The 17,400-nt window shown below is 37.5% G+C and overlaps 1 protein-coding gene across 1 annotated transcript in view; it reads left to right on the forward strand.

Annotated features, from left to right (window-relative positions):
• Positions 1-17,400, forward strand: part of MYO5C (myosin VC) — a gene marked incomplete at both ends in the record, with an annotated part of 34,701 nt that overhangs the window by 5,150 nt on the left and 12,151 nt on the right. The window contains 24 exons of the mRNA XM_084268130.1: positions 205-361; positions 913-1,056; positions 1,961-2,042; positions 2,614-2,721; positions 3,243-3,349; positions 3,980-4,245; positions 4,671-4,752; positions 5,079-5,219; positions 6,241-6,366; positions 6,969-7,052; positions 7,756-7,890; positions 8,232-8,329; positions 9,773-9,859; positions 9,946-10,057; positions 10,562-10,773; positions 11,553-11,718; positions 12,111-12,257; positions 13,196-13,360; positions 13,579-13,672; positions 14,246-14,309; positions 15,479-15,659; positions 16,243-16,336; positions 17,152-17,215; positions 17,302-17,382. Of these exons, the coding sequence (XP_084124256.1) occupies positions 205-361; positions 913-1,056; positions 1,961-2,042; positions 2,614-2,721; positions 3,243-3,349; positions 3,980-4,245; positions 4,671-4,752; positions 5,079-5,219; positions 6,241-6,366; positions 6,969-7,052; positions 7,756-7,890; positions 8,232-8,329; positions 9,773-9,859; positions 9,946-10,057; positions 10,562-10,773; positions 11,553-11,718; positions 12,111-12,257; positions 13,196-13,360; positions 13,579-13,672; positions 14,246-14,309; positions 15,479-15,659; positions 16,243-16,336; positions 17,152-17,215; positions 17,302-17,382 (2,997 nt within the window). The remainder of the gene's footprint in view (positions 1-204; positions 362-912; positions 1,057-1,960; positions 2,043-2,613; positions 2,722-3,242; positions 3,350-3,979; positions 4,246-4,670; positions 4,753-5,078; positions 5,220-6,240; positions 6,367-6,968; positions 7,053-7,755; positions 7,891-8,231; positions 8,330-9,772; positions 9,860-9,945; positions 10,058-10,561; positions 10,774-11,552; positions 11,719-12,110; positions 12,258-13,195; positions 13,361-13,578; positions 13,673-14,245; positions 14,310-15,478; positions 15,660-16,242; positions 16,337-17,151; positions 17,216-17,301; positions 17,383-17,400) is intronic.

Here is a 17,400-nt window from a genome sequence, read left to right on the forward strand (position 1 = left end):
GTTCAGTATGTTGCTTGATGTCCATAAATAACACTTGAAGTCTAGTGGCAATCACAGTTAATTGCAGCTTAGCTTAACTGTGTGCGTGCGTTGGCTGTTAAGAGTCCCTGTGAATGGTTAACTATAGGAGGAGCAGTCCCTTAATTCTTACATTTCTGGATGCATTTCAGACCTGTGTGATTTAAACCTATCATTTCTTTTTAGAAATAATAAAAATCAGTCTATTATAGTCAGTGGAGAATCAGGAGCTGGGAAGACTGTGTCTGCACGGTACACTATGAGATACTTTGCCACTGTCAGTAAGTCAAGCAGCAATGCACATGTGGAGGATAAAGTGCTGGCATCCAATCCAATAACTGAGGTGAGTTTCAGAGAGTATCTGTCAAGCCTGTACTCGTGAAGGAAGAATTCTGAGCACTACTGGGCATCTTTGCTTGAAAACTCCAGGGATATTTTAGCTGCCCGAGTTAAATATCTGAATCAGAAGTTTAGCATCTGAATGTTACTGATGGAAGGAACTCGTCAGCTTCAGGGGCACCCAGGTTTTGCCTCATTTACCAGTGGCACTTTGGAAGCACTAGTTTGCCTCCAGAGTTTTATCTGACCACATCCTGGTAATTAGATGATGAGAAAACAATATTGAACAATATTGGGAGGTCATTTATTAATTGAAATAGAAACTGGTTAAGGTTTCTTATGGTGGGGAAATATGCTTTCTGTCATTCTCATTTTATGAAGCATTATACTATTTGACTTGAGGCTTATCTTCAAATTTGGACCTCAAAATTTAAATCTCACAGCTCAATGCCAAGATAGATCCTTGAGCACCTCTGATTTTAGGAATGTGTAGTTCAGTCATGTTATTCTTATGGAAGATGCAAGTGAAATTCTCAAAGTTTATAATTTTTTTAGGCTGTTGGCAATGCAAAAACGACACGGAATGATAATAGCAGTCGATTTGGAAAATACACTGAAATCAGTTTTGATGCGTGTTACCAAATCATTGGAGCTAACATGAGAACATACCTGCTTGAGAAATCCAGAGTTGTCTTTCAGGTGGGTAAAATAAAGCTAAAATCAGTCAATGTCAGTAGAGCTACTACAGTACGAATCTTTTACTACTTTTGTAAAGAAATGTTATGTGAAGTTCTGAATAGTAAGTCTAATCCACATTGAATTTGTTTTTTAATAGGACCTGATCTTATTTATGAGAAACTAATGTCTTCCATGTGTTTCCTTATGTTAAGTGGAGTGTGTATCTTGGGGACAGTTCCCTGACACAGGCTCAAGAAGTATTTGGGAAATTTGTGGCTCAGTCATGATAGTAACATGTGCCAGTTGTATCTGGAAAGAAACGGTGTGTATGGGGCACAGGAAGTCTTGACAAAATACTGGCTGTGAAAATTTCTAAGGCCAGGGTTTACTTCATGTGATGTATTGCAGTTTCAGAGGGTAATTGTGATAATCTACTAAAGAAAGCATTTAATTTTATAAAGCTGCTTTTTCTACAGTTTGCAAAATTTTCCCTTGTAGTAGCTGTGTAACCTTTTAGTACATTGAAAAATGCTTCTGTCTGTCTGCTGCCTGAAGGATGATTTGGAGATAGAGTTTTCTGAGTTACCACGGGGCAGTGTTTCAGCTGGCACCCCTACTCAGTTGTTGTCGTATTAGTAGGTGGTTATTTGAGATGAAGAAATTATTAGAGTTAATCCTTTGGGAAAGAACTTAGCATATTGGTAATGGAAATACAATCTATTGAATTAATCACTTCCCAAGCTCCTACTGAAGTATAAGATGTGCCTTTATAATACTGGACTATTTCTTTGCCAAACTATATTGCAGCAGAATTTAGCCTTCGAGTATCTCTTTTACGGTAGTGTTGAATATTGAATGTTTCTCTGTTTGGTTTTGTTTTTTCCCCTCTCCTTTCTGTAATGGTACTCTTTGCTTTAATTTACAGTCAGAGAATGAGAGAAACTACCATATATTTTATCAGCTGTGTGCATCTGCTATGCAACCTGAATTTAAGCATCTTAAATTGGGTAGGTCTCAAGAAAATAATCTACTCTTCACTTTTTCAGTTCAGTATTTTGAAGATTGGGTTTTCAGATGGTAGGATGTTAAGTGCTTTGTAGCATAAATCTCACAGATTTACAATGGGACTTGCCTTTTTAAGTCTCTTAGCTATTAATCCTGCTTATATTGAACTTGGTAGCAAATCCCTAGTAACTTCAATAGGGTATGATCATGTACCTACATGTCTTTCAAAATCTTACTCTAATACTTTGTGTAGTGTTGGGTGCTGTTACCTACAGAGAAGCTTTAATGCCACCTAGGAAAAGCAGACTGTAGGCATATGTTTACTCAGTCTTCATTCCTGTTAGTTTGTTAGATCAAATATTAATTTTGCCAGGAATTGTGAATACTAATTTCTGCCATCTTGACTGGGTTAGGTGCTTGGATTTCTCTCGGAAAAAGAGGGGCTCCAGGTTGTTGCTGAAGAGCTGTCATCTGATAGCATCTTTAATTTTGTGATGTTACAAGAGTCTTTAGCACATGGCTATCCACAGTCCTGAATTTTCCAGCATTACAGGTTTTTCTTCTTATTTCTAGGAAGCGCAGAAGAATTTAACTACACAAGAATGGGTGGCAGCACAGTAATAGAAGGAGTTGATGACAGAGCAAATATGATGGAGACTCAGAAGACATTTGACTTACTGGGTAAATTCTTGGGCATAACTTTTCAACAGGCTTTAAAGTTATGGGGATTTTTTCTGAAATGGGTAAAGGTGAATGGTTTCTGAAATGTCTAAAACTTTTAAATTACCGAAATAATTAATTTCATAGCTTATCTGCTGCACTGTTTGTCTGTTTTAAAAGCACTAGGCAAGAGCAAATGGCTGTTAGTGATTGGTGTTCATTGGTAATGTTCAAAGTTGTGAATAGCTGGAGTCTTATTGGCTTTTAAGATAACATGCTGTGACAGAAGTGGAATTGGAAATTTCTTTGCCCCTACAGAATCAGACTTGATTCTGGCACTTGGAGAGGTATGAGAATTTATGCCTAATCTCTCATTGGATCAGACAGGCAGAAAGTAGGCAGAACCAAGGCTTTGCACAGTAATCTGCAGAGATGCTATACGCTTCTTGGCTACTCAGCAAAGCAAGTAATTCAGCATTGTGCTATCATAAATAATGGCATTGTTTCTGAGTATTTAAAATAATCAAGAGTTGTTTTTTTAGGTCTGAAAATGGATTTTCAGATGGATGCTTTCAAAATGCTGGCAGCAATCCTACACTTAGGCAACGTGGAAATAACAGCTGTTGGAGATGATAGATCATCCATCAGTGTAAGGAAGTAGCTCATTCACATACCAGCAGTTTCTCTTACAGCAGTTTCTCTATACCTGAAGTCCTTTAGCAATAGTTATTTCTCCTGTCTGGGGCTTAGAGCAGCATTAGAACTGACAGACTGCACTTGAGAGGCTTCACTATCTTCTCCTACCCAGAAATCACTGTGGGTGTTTGCATGAACCCTGTTTTGTGCACAGGCTCAGAAAGTCTGTATGACAGGCAGAATGTGGCTATGAGAACCCCATATCCATTTGAGCCACAGCTGTTGGAGAAGCTGCTTGGGACTCACTGCGGGATATGGGAAACAGCTTTGTCAGAGCTGCTCAGACTGTGTCCCAGCAGATCATACAAGTCTAAAAAGCAAGAATACCTAAACATTGACTAAAGAAACTTTTTCTTTCAGTCTTAATCCAAAGCATCTCATCCAATTTTTCTCTTTCTTGTCAGGAGCTCTATCCCATATTACTTGCTTTAGCTCTTCTTGATAGTTAGCCAGAGGAAGTGCTGAACAAAGCCCCTTGTGTATTTAAAAATAAGTTTGATGTCAGCAGCACCAGGATTTCACTGTCTACAAAACAGTTGAAGTATTAAATGTAATTACACATCCCTATTTATTTCCTTTAAAGCCGGAAGATAAACATCTCGATATATTCTGTGAACTTCTGGATTTAAACTGCAGCAAAATGGCACAGTGGTTGTGCCACCGAAAGATTATCACTACCTCAGAGACTGTCATCAAGCCAATGACAAAAGCTCAGGCTGTCAATGCAAGGGATGCTCTGGCAAAGAAGATTTATTCTCACTTATTTGACTTCATTGTGGAAAGAATTAACCAAGCTTTGCAGTACCCTGGCAAACAACATACTTTTATTGGTGTTTTGGACATTTATGGGTAAGAATGTTTTTGGAAACAAATTTGTATAAGCTCTGCCTTTTCTTTGGAGTTAATAAGAAGCATTTTTCAATTTGTGCTGCTAATGAATCTGGAGGATTTTGCTTCACTAAAAGGTCATAGTCATAGAAGTTCTTTAGCAATTTATAGTTTGGCAACTATAAATTTTAGTATTTTTTTGTGAATGAGATTTGCATTTAACTTTTAAAATGCTACGTGGATATGTTTTTTAGCTCTGTTATGTCTGGAAACATTAATTTATAGAGAAGTTTTGAAATGCTTTAGCATCCTGGTTAGTCTTATGACTATTTAATTTTCTTAGAAATATTAGGATAGCTCCCAAGTCTTATGAGGATACTACCATTTGTATTTAAAAGACACTGTTTCATCAGCTAATTTTTTTTCTTACTTGGCATGTGTTTCAGCTTTGAAACATTTGATGTGAACAGTTTTGAACAATTTTGCATCAATTATGCTAATGAAAAACTGCAGCAGCAATTTAACCTGGTATGTTCTTTCATTTGTTCTTTATCTTAGTTTGCTTCAGTTTTGAAATTGTCAGTGATTGATATTAGGAAGTGCATTTGTGTTTGAGTTACAGATATTTCTGGATAATGACCATCCAGTAATAGATAAAAGAGTTTTATTTTTGTATGTATGTGTATCTACATACACACAGACAAAACAAAAATGAGTTTATTTTTGTAGAAGACAGACATACTACACTACAAAATATATAAATGTTTTGTTTCTGTCTTTTCACAAATGCACACGTTGTATGTATTTGCTTCCTTAGTTATAACCTTGTATTTTCATCATTTTCATTTATCTAGCATGTCTTTAAACTTGAACAAGAAGAATACATGAAGGAAGATATCCCGTGGACTCTAATAGATTTCTATGACAACCAGCCTGTCATTGACCTTATTGAAGCTAAAATGGGAATTTTAGAACTTCTGGATGAAGAATGCGTGGTAACTTAAAAATTCATGTATTTATGAAGTCAAAAAAAAGCTTGTGGTAAATGGGAATTAGGACATTTTCCTTATCAAAGGAAGATTAATGTTTGCCCTCTGCTTGGTAATTTTAATTGTAAGCCACTTATGTCTATTTTTCTCTTACAAAATTAGGAACCTAAAACTAGATTCTTGCCTAGAATCTAATCCAGCAACTAGATTTCTTCATTGAGAGAGAAGTGCAGTGCTAGAACATGTTAAGTGTAGGTGCAGTAGGATCCCCCATCCTTGGATACTTCCCAGGTTTGAGGTCAAACAGAAGCTTGATCTGGTGGTGGTAGTCTTGTTTCAAGCAGGAATTTGGGCTACCCAGTCTCACATCTCTTCCACCAATATTTCTACAGTTCGGTTATGCCATGAACTGTTAATTTCAGTACAAAAAAAAAACAGTATTCCTTTTCCTTTTCACAAGTCCTTCTTGAATACACCACACCTGCATCTTTACTTTTTCTTCCATAACCCTAGTATTTTTTCCGTGCTTCTCGCCTGGCTCAAAAAATCCAGATTCAGGAATTGCTTTCTTCTCCATATGGGTAGTTCCTTTTGACTTCTGAACCTATTGAAGTAGCTTTTTTGGTGAAGGGCAGGCAGGGCAAGGTGAGACCTCTTCAGATGATCACTAGAAGGTGTTTTGGTGATACTGGCAAGTTGTGCTTCTCAGAATCTACACCACAAAGTAATATTCCCCAACTCAGTAGCTTATCTGTTACTGATTCTCAGGGATCAGGTTGTCACTGATTGCAGGTAGCATCCTCTCAAGATAAAATGACTTATGATTCATCAGAGAATTAACTTTAATATAACCTTCTGTCTTAAAATTATTTGCTATAGGGAGGAAAAGGGGACAAACTGGTTGTCGTTACTGTTGCAACTCACTGAAAATGCATTATTCAGGGTTTACTGATAGTAAGCAGTGTTTTCTGTTTTTAGCAGTCTAGCAGAGTTTTGTTAAAGAGGTTTTCCCTTCTCATTTTTACAGTTACCTCATGGAACAGATGAAAACTGGCTTCAAAAGTTATATAATAATTTTGTCAATAAAAACACACTCTTTGAAAAGCCAAGGATGTCAAACACATCTTTCATCGTGCAACACTTCGCTGATAAGGTAGAGTGTAACTGCCCAGTGTGCTTTCACACTGTTCCTAGCAACAAACCTACAGAACAGAGGAAATGTTAACCACACTTGTTTGGAAATTCTGTAAAATCTATCTATCTGCAATGCATAGTACTATTTATTAGTTGGTAATGCTGCCCTTAACATGCCATTTAAACATAAGAAGTGCTCAAGATGAATTTGAGAGTGTATAAGATAAAAAGGCAGAAAAAGTGCAATGTATAAATAAAAGGTTTAGATTGTAGTCTGTGCACATTTTAGTCTCTATTGCTTACACTTCAAATGTAGTATTCCTTTGTTCCTATTTTTATTTGAAATCATAGAATAATGAAGAGAGGAGGAATGAAATTCCTACTGAAGGCAGAAGGAGATTGCAGGTGATAGTGGATTCTGGCAGTTTGTCCTGCTTCTGAATTTGCAGTATGCACCTCTGTATGCTTGCCATAATGAACCTGATAAAGCAGTGTTCCAGCCGTTGTGTTTAAGAGTAATATAAAGACTGAATGACCACCACAGCTTAGAGATTGAAAAATACTGTGTTGTTAACTGTTCATGTATTGCTGAAAAGTTAATGATTTCACCCGTTTGCACAGGTAGAATATAAATGTGAAGGATTTCTGGAAAAAAACAGAGATACGGTACATGAAGTGTTGTTTGAAATCCTGAAAGAGAGCAAGGTTTGTGAACCATCAGTAATAATTAATTTTCTGAATACCTGATTGTACTGGAATTCATTCAGATCTGATTTTAAAAGTTTTCTTCTGATAAAAAGATTGTTAATAGCTTGAATAAATTAGTTAAGTCTTAATTTTTATTAGTAACCTACAACTGTATGTCAAATAACATACAGGATGGAAAAACCCAGTATTAAACTTTTTTCATACACATACATTTACTTTGCTTGTTATGTTAGGATTTTTTGTTTTCTTAAGCTCTCCCTTGAATATGTTTTTGGAATCGTTGAGAATGAAGAATTCTCTTAATTGGGTTTTTTTTCTGTAGTCATTACATGTAGCTTTGATGGGTGGCTTATCATTGCCAGCTGCCTTTGTTTATCATTCCAAAGAGATGAAAGGAATGCAGGGCGGGGAAAACATAGAATGTTTTATAAGTGCCTGCCACTTTCCATCTGCTTGAAGGCCCTGTCCTTTCAGGTCTATAGTCTTGAGACTCCAGGATTATTATTAAGAAACTAACTTAATCTGACCAACACCCATATTCTTAATTTAAATTAAACACTGTGAAAACGCAACATTAAGTGGTCTTAACATTAAGAGTCAGGATGAATGGGGTTTGCATTTTACATTACATTAGGTGTGATTTTTATTTGTTACTACAGTTACACAGTGTTTAACTGTGATTCTTTCACCACACTTTTAGTTTCACCTGTGTGCAAATTTTTTTCAAGACAATCCAGTGTCCGTTTCACCTTTCAGTTCAACTGTAAGCATCAAATCTGCAAGACCAGTTGTCAAGGCACCTAACAAACAGCTCCGGATGACTGTTGGCAATAAGGTACTGCTTAAACGTGCTGGCCTGTGATGCTCCTACTTTCAGGGAAGTGTACTGGGCAGTCTAAAGCTGTGGTCCTGTACTCTTTTCCTGTTCATTGTTGGCCATCCAGTTTTCAGTACAGCAAGAACCAGACACACATCAGTGCTCCAGGTCTGGGTATGAGTAGGTGTGTTTAATTTATAGATAGGAGACTGTTAGGTACAGCAGGACTGTTAAATTTTCTGTGTTTAAGATCTAAACCCTAAGAAAATCACCCAGTGTCCAGCCAGTACTTAATGAAGAATTAAAACAGTTAAGATTTGACATTTCCTTAGCTGTATTTTACCTCTGATGATTTCTAGTTCCGGAGTTCTCTGTCGTTGCTTATGGTGACGCTCAATGCAACCACCCCTCATTACGTGCGATGCATCAAGCCAAATGATGACAAGTTGCCTTTTGAGTAAGTATGCTCATGGTATTGAGCTGTCATGTTACCTTTAAAATGAAAAGACTACTTTTCTACTTTACACTAGCTACGTGTCAGCAAGCCAGAATCTTATTAGTGAACAGCTTCCCATAAAGAGCATATTTTTTCTTTAGAGATGTCTGAAATAAAAAATACTATCATCTTACAAAAAATAGGATCATTCAGTAATAGGTATCGATGCCTTAAATTTTAGGGTAATAAAGATTTTTTTTTTCCAAGTCAGATATTCATGTTTGTGTATTTGTCATAACATTTTTAGGGGAAAGGTTGTCCACCTTTAAGTTGATGGGTATTTTGTTTATCTTGTACAGCATGGGTAAGCACCAGTTCATATTTAAGGGAAAAAGACACTGCCATTCTCCTGGTGAAATTCCCTTTTGTCCACAGAAATATTTAGAGGAGTTTAGAAATCAAATCAGTGTTGAGCAATGCAATCATATGCCAGGTAGTTTGTATAATTCCTATGTCTAGCCTGATAACCACTAGGTTGTAAGCAGGAGGTAACCTTGACATAGCTATTGGTCAGGCTCGTGGGCAGACATGTGGAATCTAGTTTGTTATACAAGTTTTAGCTGGAAGGCAGTGTAATGATAAATGAAAGAAAAACTTTTGTCATATCTGAGTGGGAGGGAAGAGGCAACCTTTGATTCTAAATTATTGGGGTTTTTTTGGTATGCTAGCTCATTTTCTTGAAGCCAGACAAAATCTGTCCATGCAAAACATGTTACAAATGGCAGTGTTTCACTGCAACAAGACTTCATTATTCTAATAGCAATGAGGAGGGAGATAGCTTGAATAATACTAAAACGTGTCTGAATTAGATTGGAAGAGCTTGCCATAAATTTGTGAAAGAACAGTGGAGTCAGATCTGTCAGCCACAGGGGTCTCTTAGCTTGTACTGTCTGACGCTCTAGCATAGTGCTCTGTGGGCAGATCAGCTTCGGTCCAGAACTGAAAAGGGTCTTTCCATGCCTTCTGTTGATAGTCTTGAACCCAGGTATTCATAAGTAGATCCCAGTTTATTCATAATCAGTGTGCTAAAGAGTGCATAGAATTATTTCCCAGTAGATTGCTGAGGGAATTTATTTCTGTGTAGGTTTTGCACTGTGAGTGGCATGATTCTTTGCCAATTCATAACATGAGTTTTTCACAATTACAGTTGAAAAGAAACAGGATTTTTCAGAAGGGGAAAAATAAAGTCTTCCTATTTTAAGGCAAAAAACCCCCAAACCCCAGATACTCCCTATCACATATTTTTAAAACAAACCAAACAAAACAGTGTGACAAGATGCCACATAAAAAGTTGGGAGCCTGCTGTCCTGTGGGCAGAAATAGAAATCCAGCTAGTAGAATGGTTATAATTACTATAACATGCCAAACTCAGCAAAAATGTAAACTGCAACTCTGCTTTTTTAGGTTTGATTCAAAAAGAGTGGCTCAGCAACTGCGAGCATGTGGTGTTTTGGAAACTATTCGGATTAGTGCACAGAGCTACCCATCCAGGTAGGGACAGCAGTGGGCCTCTCTGCGTGAAAAAACATGTAGGTGTCACTTCAATGAATTGCACTTGCTAACTTTTAATTTTTCAGGTGGACTTACATTGAGTTTTTCAGCCGTTACAGCATTCTTATGACACAGCAGGAACTCTCCATAAATGATAAAAAGCAAATTTGCACGACTGTTTTGCAGCGGCTGATCCAGGTTAGTTTGTGTGCACTGACCCATGATGTGTCATAGCAGCTATTATTAATAAAAGGTCTCTTCTGCCAAGAGTCTACTCAAATCAGAAAGATACTTACTTTATCTTTCCTGATACAGTGTGCGTCACATAGGCTTGCGAGTCAGTACCTATGTGTTGTGGCAGTCATAATGTGGCCATAGACAGATGATTTGACCTCTCTGTTCTTAGTATCTTCACTTGTAAAATGGAAGATACTCTATAAACCAGCAAACAGGAAATGGTATGCATTTGTCAAGTATTAGAAATGTTATGCACACAAGATGGGTTTTGATGGTAACGTGGGGCATTTTGGAGAACTGTTCTAAAAATGTGCAACTTTGCACATTGTTCCTGTTTGTTAGACAAGTCTGTAGTAGCAAGTCTGGTCAAGTCAACCCAGGGATTCCAGTCAGCATGTCAGGGCTGAGTCCAGACTCAGGGATGTAAAAGACAAATCACAGTATACCTATTGCTTTCTTTTTCAGGATCATAACCAATATCAGTTTGGGAGAACAAAAATTTTCTTCAGAGCAGGGCAGGTTGCTTACTTGGAAAAGCTGCGGTCAGACAAGCTGCGACACGCATGCATCACGATCCAAAAGAGCGTTCGGGGCTGGCTGCAGCGGAAGAAGTTCCTTCGCGTCAGACAAGCCGCCACTACCATACAGCAGTACTTCCGGGGGCAGCGCACCATCCGGTACTTCTGTCTGATAAATGAGTTTGCTTTTAGGGCATGCCTGCAGGGATACAGAAGGTCAAACTAATGCTCAACCTTAATTTGGAGGTGTATTTTTCATGAAAGAGCAATTCAGATTTGTATTCCTGTTTCCTCTTAACTTGTAATTATGGACTTGAAAAAAATAGCCAAGTTACTCAGCTGATATGAAGAAAGTACTCCAGCAGATTTCCAGTGCTGTCAGACAGGTTCTTGAGAGGCCTGTGTACCTGTAAGCTCAGTCCTTAGCTAATGATAAGTGTCCTAGTCGTCAGCATGGTCATAGAATCATAGAATGGCACGGGTTGGAAGGGACCCCAAGGATCACAGAGCTCCAACCCCCCAGCCACAGGCAGGGCCACCAACCTCCAGGCCTGGATGGTCTTACTGCTTAGCTTCAAAGCCAGAGAAGAAATCAGGAAGTAGAAAGAAAAAACAATTGACAAATGTCTGTAAATCAATGTGTACAAATGATTATGAGGAATTGTTCAGCAGTCGTTTGCAGACTGAGAAGAAGATGGCTCTGTGTAGTCTTTGAAATTTTCAGAAAGAGATCATCAGAACATTTGGTTGTGGAACAGATTTCAAAGATTACAGATAATTCCCTCTCACTTTGAAGTAAAAAGTTGTGCCTTAGGTAGTGGGTGCCTGTTCTCAAGATATTTTTTTTTTCATGTTTTTGTGTGTGTGAATTTGCTGGCTGAGGGAATGAGCATTAGCAGCCTAATGTGACTGAAGCAAATTCTGTCTTTTGAATTAAGGCAAGCTGTAACTGCCAGAAATCTGAAGGAAACGTGGGCAGCTATAATTATTCAGAAATACTGTCGGGGTTACCTGGTCCGTAAGCTCTTCCAGCTCATCCATGTGGCTGCTATAACAATTCAAGCTTATGCAAGAGGATTTCTAGCAAGAAAAAAATACCGTAAGGTACAGCCTATTCTGTTTCAGTAACTGGACACAGCTATTGCTCTCTGAGAGATGGAGACAAGGGCAATGATCCCTAGTACTTCACCTTTTGCATGTCTGCTTCTCATATCTTCTACATTGTTTTTATATTGCTACTATAAAAATACTGATACATAATAATTTAGATCTAATCTCTGAGCTCCCAAGAGCTCTGTCTGGTTTATACTTGATGCAGATCATTTAGTGTGATGACTGTGGTGGTTCACATGTGTCTGCGGACTGGGTGTTTCAGTATTCTGATGCTTCGTGGGAATCATTGTTATTGCCAGTGTATGTAGATTCACAGAATGTTGTAATTGATGCTGATTGAGACACAGGTAATTAGAGGCATATGTTAATATTTTATTTTAAAGATGCTTGAAGAACACAAGGCTGTGATCCTTCAGAAATATGCCCGTGCGTGGCTTGCCAGGCGCAGATTTCAGAATATTCGGCGGTTTGTGCTGAACATCCAGCTTTCATACAGAGTTCAGCAACAGCAGAAAAAGATAGAAGAACAGGTGAGGGATACTGGTCAGTTTATGATTTGTGCTGTTTTTTTAATCATATCTGTTTTATTCAGAGCTCTCATGTCAACTACAAGGAAGCTAGGGACTGTTTACAAGGTCATGTACTGACAAGAAAAGGGGGGATAGCTTTACACTGAAAGAGTAGATTTAGATTTGGTATAGGAACAAATTCTTCCCTGTGAGGGTGGTGAGACCCTGGCACAGGTTGCCCAGATTGGCTGTGGCAGCCCCTGGATTCCTGGCAGGGTTCAAGGCCAGGCTGGATCGGGCTTTGGGCAGCCTGGGCTAGTGGAGCGTGTCTCTGCCCATGGCAGGGGGTTGGACTAGATGGGCGTTGTGGTCCTTTCCAACCCAAACCATTTTTTGATTCTCTGAATAGAGGCTTAAATGAGTGGCAATATCCATGCAAGACAGGAGAGTATCCAAGAGGTATGGTTCTTTATAAGAAATCATGAGTATTCTTTCTACATCCAGGTGAGGAAGAGTCATCCAGGGTTTCCTTATAATTTTGGGTTAGTTGTGCCAATAAGAAGAGTCTGCAATGAACATAGTTTGTTCGGGTGGTTTGGGGGTTTTGGGGGAGTTTTTTTGGTCGGTTGGTTGTTTATTTTTACTGTTTAAGTAGTCTGTCCAGTCTCTGAATGGGATTATTTGTGTTAGGATGAAGAATGTGTGAGATAGTGCTCTGGTGCAACATCTTTAGTAATTTTTAGGGATTCTATGTTATGTTTACTTTGCAGCTTGTTATTGAGATCCAGCTAAATCATGTTTAAGATGGATGCTTTAGTCTAATTGATAGAAACAATCCTTGGTTGAAATAATCATGACTGATATGGGATGGTGAGCAGAAATAGGTCAGGTGCTTCCTTCAAAAAAACATTCAACAGCTTCAGGTGTGCATTTTTCTGTTTTGATCTTACTCACCATAGAGTAGAGAAAATCATGGCTTGCTGGAGCGATTGACTAATCTGGCTTCAACTCACATGAATGACATGGACACAATTCAGAAACTGGAATTAGATCTTGAAAAGTTAACTGCTCAAAAGAGGACATATGAAGAGAAAGGGAAAAAATATAAAGAGGACACTGAACAGGTAAATTTTAATTGCCATCAGGATGCTTTTATTTTAGTTGAAGTATTTTTTGGATTTATCAAGTGCATGATTGGAGAGTTACTCAGTAACTTGACTTTTGGAGAGGAGAGCGTGGCAGGGAAGGGGGTCCGTATATGCTTGTTAAAATGTAAGACCTTTTATGGCCTATTTGTTCCTCCTTTGTAATTTTGTGTATTATGCTTACTTTTTATGTACAGAAAATCTTAAAACTTGAGAATCAGAATAAAGAATTACAAGAACAGAAAGGCATGTTAGAAATCAAGCTCCAAGAAAAAACAGAGGAAATGAAAGGTAAGATACCTAAGGAGTTTTTAAGGAGCTATAAAGCAGTTATAGTGGGGAAAAGCTGTAATGTCAGGTTTTCAACAGAAGTAAATTGTTTTAATAAATGCAATGTAAATGCTGGATTTAACAGTAGATTAAAAGTCAGTCCTAAGCTTCTCTTGCTTAGAATGTGTAGTGCAAATATTTAATAATTAAATTAAATTTGTTCTTCTAGCAGCAAAAGATCTCCTTTTATTATGTTTCCTGTCTCATACATATGCATTCCTTCAGAATGTCGCTTTGTCCTTAGTTCCTTTAATATACTGCTTTTACGAATCTAATTTCAAAGGACAGACATAGCATATGAGATCAAATACACTTTAGATGAAAAACACATTGGTGTTTCAGAAGCTTTTTGTTCTATAGCATTACTTGTGAAATTTACTGTGATAATTTTTGGCACTTGAGAGAATAATTTCAGCCTTAAAAATATGTTAAGGATTGCATATTAAAACAAAACTCCTCATTTTGGTCAGACTGCTTTAATAAATGCACATAATTGCGTGAAGGTCTTTGAAATATTGAAATATTTTTTGACAGAGAAAATGGATGACCTCACCCAGCAGCTCTTCAGGGATGTACAAAAAGAAGAAAATCAGAGAATGTATGGAAACTGAATTTGCTTGCTTTGGAACAGCATTCATTTTTCTTTTGCTCTTTCTCTGCTTTTCTTTCTCCTGATGTCATGCTCACATCACTTATGAATCTCTCAGTGTTCTTGGGACACTTATGCCAGTAGTGAAGTACTTCTTGTACAGCTGAGGAAAGGCATGTGCTTGCTTGTGGGTCAGTCACTGCAGAAAATCGTACTGTAGACTTGACATTGTTCTTGCTTTTAGTTTCCTGTCTTTTCATGTGTCTTTCTGAGAATTGAAAGGCAACCCTGATCATAATTGTTTCTTTAGAGGTATCTTCAAAAGTCAGTCAGGCCTGGAAGAGCAGATGATGGCAATACCAGTCAGAATTCCTGTGAAGAGAGTATTAAAGGACAGAATTGAAAGATTTAGTGTGAAGAAAAGGCAGCGTTTGTAAAAGACATTTGGTTGAAAATGCAAGGGGAAAGGTTTTTTCCTTTTTTTTTTTTTTTTCCTTCCTCCTCTCTGGTATTTCATTTGCAGTATTAAAAATGCTATTATCTACCAATAAATAGTTCTGGCTTTGCAGCATGCTTTTCTCATATCTAGTTTTTATTTCCCAGGAACTCTCTTCCAGTACAAGACAGAAACTTAGGTACCAGATAAATGCTGTTTTCTGAAGTGTGACGAGTGCAATCAGTGAGTTGGAAGCTGTGTGGTGTTTCAGCTCAGTCCAATTTTGGATGCAAATATCTTCAGACCACACTAAGAGGACTGCTTTGCCAGATTTTCTGCTTTACACATTAGCTGTATATTGTTAAAAGACAGTCAGTTTTAGCAGGGACTAGTAGAAAATTGAAAGCTTCCTTCATTGTTTTACTGAGAAGGACATGGGACTTTCTTGCTATGTCCTCCTTTGGCACTTTTTTCATAAACTACAAAAAAAACCCCTCAGTTTTGCCTTGAATTTGGTCCCACTGTCTGAATTAGATGTAGGGAAATCCGGAGACATTCTCATGCCATCACCATCCATTTTGTAGATTGATTGTGAGGATGTAGGATAGCGTTTTCAGGTAATTCTGGTTCATTTCAGTTTTCCTCAATGAAATACATTCTTCAAATTAAAACAAAACCAAATCCCACCTTTTCACTTAAGAATGTAAGAAAATAAACCCACCTTTTCATTGTCTTTGTTTAGTATGCTTGAGAAGAATTTCCAAAATCAGAAGCAGGGCTATGAAAAGGAGATTGAATTGCTCAAGGGAGAAATTAAGGTGCTGAAAGAAGAAAAAACTCAGCTACAACATCAAATTCAGCAAGAAATTGTCATTCAGGATGGCTTGAAAATGGAAGTAGGACAACTTACCAAACAAGCACAGGTAGAGTATGACGCATTTCGTTGTTGATTCGGTGCTAGATAAGGCAAGTAAAGAATGGAAGTGTTTTATTTACACATTATCTTCTCTAATTTCTCTCTCTCCAGACCATTTTTAAACCAAATTGTAGTTAATAAGCTGTATTTGATACATCACTCTGTTGCATTGTTTTCATGTAGTACACAGTATAAGTAGGTGATTGCTTACAGAAGTGTGTGTTTTGGAGGGTAATTGTGCCTGAGTATCTATACAATTAAATATGTGGTCTTCCTCTTCCTTTTTCCAAGAAAAGATTAGTTTCTTGAGGGATTTTTCATAAATATAGTTTAGAAACTGAACCTGGAAAATAGTACTTTTGTGTTAAGTCACTTTTATTTCTTCAAGTCAATTCAATGACTCAAATGTATGTTTTGATTGACATCACCTTACTGTTCCGCTCCGATGCCTGACAACCGGATGCTTTAAACACAACACATTTTAAGCCTTTTACCATATGAAATTGTTATTAATTATCTTTATGATTTAACTGATACTCAGCCCTTGTCATTCACTGCTTGTCTCAGTCAATAATCTTTGTCTGATTCAGAAAATACCTGAGTTGCAAAAGGAAATTGAACTGTTGCAGACCCAAAAATTGGATGTTGAAAAGCAGGCTCAGTCACAGAAACGAGAATTGAGGGGTAAGCAACATACTGGATGATTCAGAGAACTTACCAAGTACAATGAGAACCAGGCCAGCTTAAATTGATTGATCTCCCATACTGTAGTGATTTGATTCTATTCATACCTTTACTCACAAGGTGAAAAAAACTCAAAACCCAGCAGGTGAGTTTTAGAGAGTGATCACTGAATACTGAGAGTTTCTTCCCTTTTGAAGAAACTCTTTATTTCAAACATTACTTGGTTCTGTTTAAAAATCAGTACTAATAATTTAAAATTCACATAAAATTTATGGAGTAGCTTGTAGATACCCATGAATAGTGAAAAAATACATTATCTAGATTTCATTCATCCTGTCTTTAGACTGAAGTCCAATAAATTTCAAATACATTTTAATAATTTGCTGAGATGGGTTCTCTTTGGGAGAAGGTACTAAAGAAGCACTACTGTTGTCCACTTTGTTCAGTGCTAACAATGTCATAAAGCAAACCTCTCTCTGCAGCATTTAATGTAGTAACCTAGCACTAGATGACAAAAAAATAACTCTGTAAAACTCTAGCAGTTGTCTGGATTCAGAATGATGTGACTTTGCATTGAAAGTTTGATGTGTTTAGGTATACCACCAATATTGGGGGTTTTTCCTACCTAGTGCACCTCACGTGCATAAGTACAACCAAGTCCTTCACCGTATTCCTGTAGTGATTCAGAAATATTTACTGAGCACCAGGAAAGAACTTTGTATGTAGCTTAAGAAGTTGTTTTGATTTTTGTAATCAAACTCAATTTGAAATGTGTGGAGGAAGTTATTCATGTAATAAACATTGTTTTTTTCCAGAAAAGATGTCAGAAGTTACAACACAGCTTCTTGAAAGCTACGATTTGGAAGATGTACGAAGCAGGTAATTTTGTTCTGACATGTCTTTTAGAAAGCTTAAGAAATGCCTTTTGTTCACCTGCACATTAATGATACTGGCTTATATTCCAGACTCTCTACAGAGGATTTAGAACACTTAAATGAGGATGGAGAACTGTGGTTTGCTTACGAGGGCTTGAAAAAAGCTACAAGGTTAGTTCAGTTCTCTGG

This window comes from Gallinula chloropus (assembly GCF_964237585.1).
Source record: "Gallinula chloropus genome assembly, chromosome: 9".
Lineage (NCBI taxonomy): Eukaryota > Metazoa > Chordata > Aves > Gruiformes > Rallidae > Gallinula > Gallinula chloropus.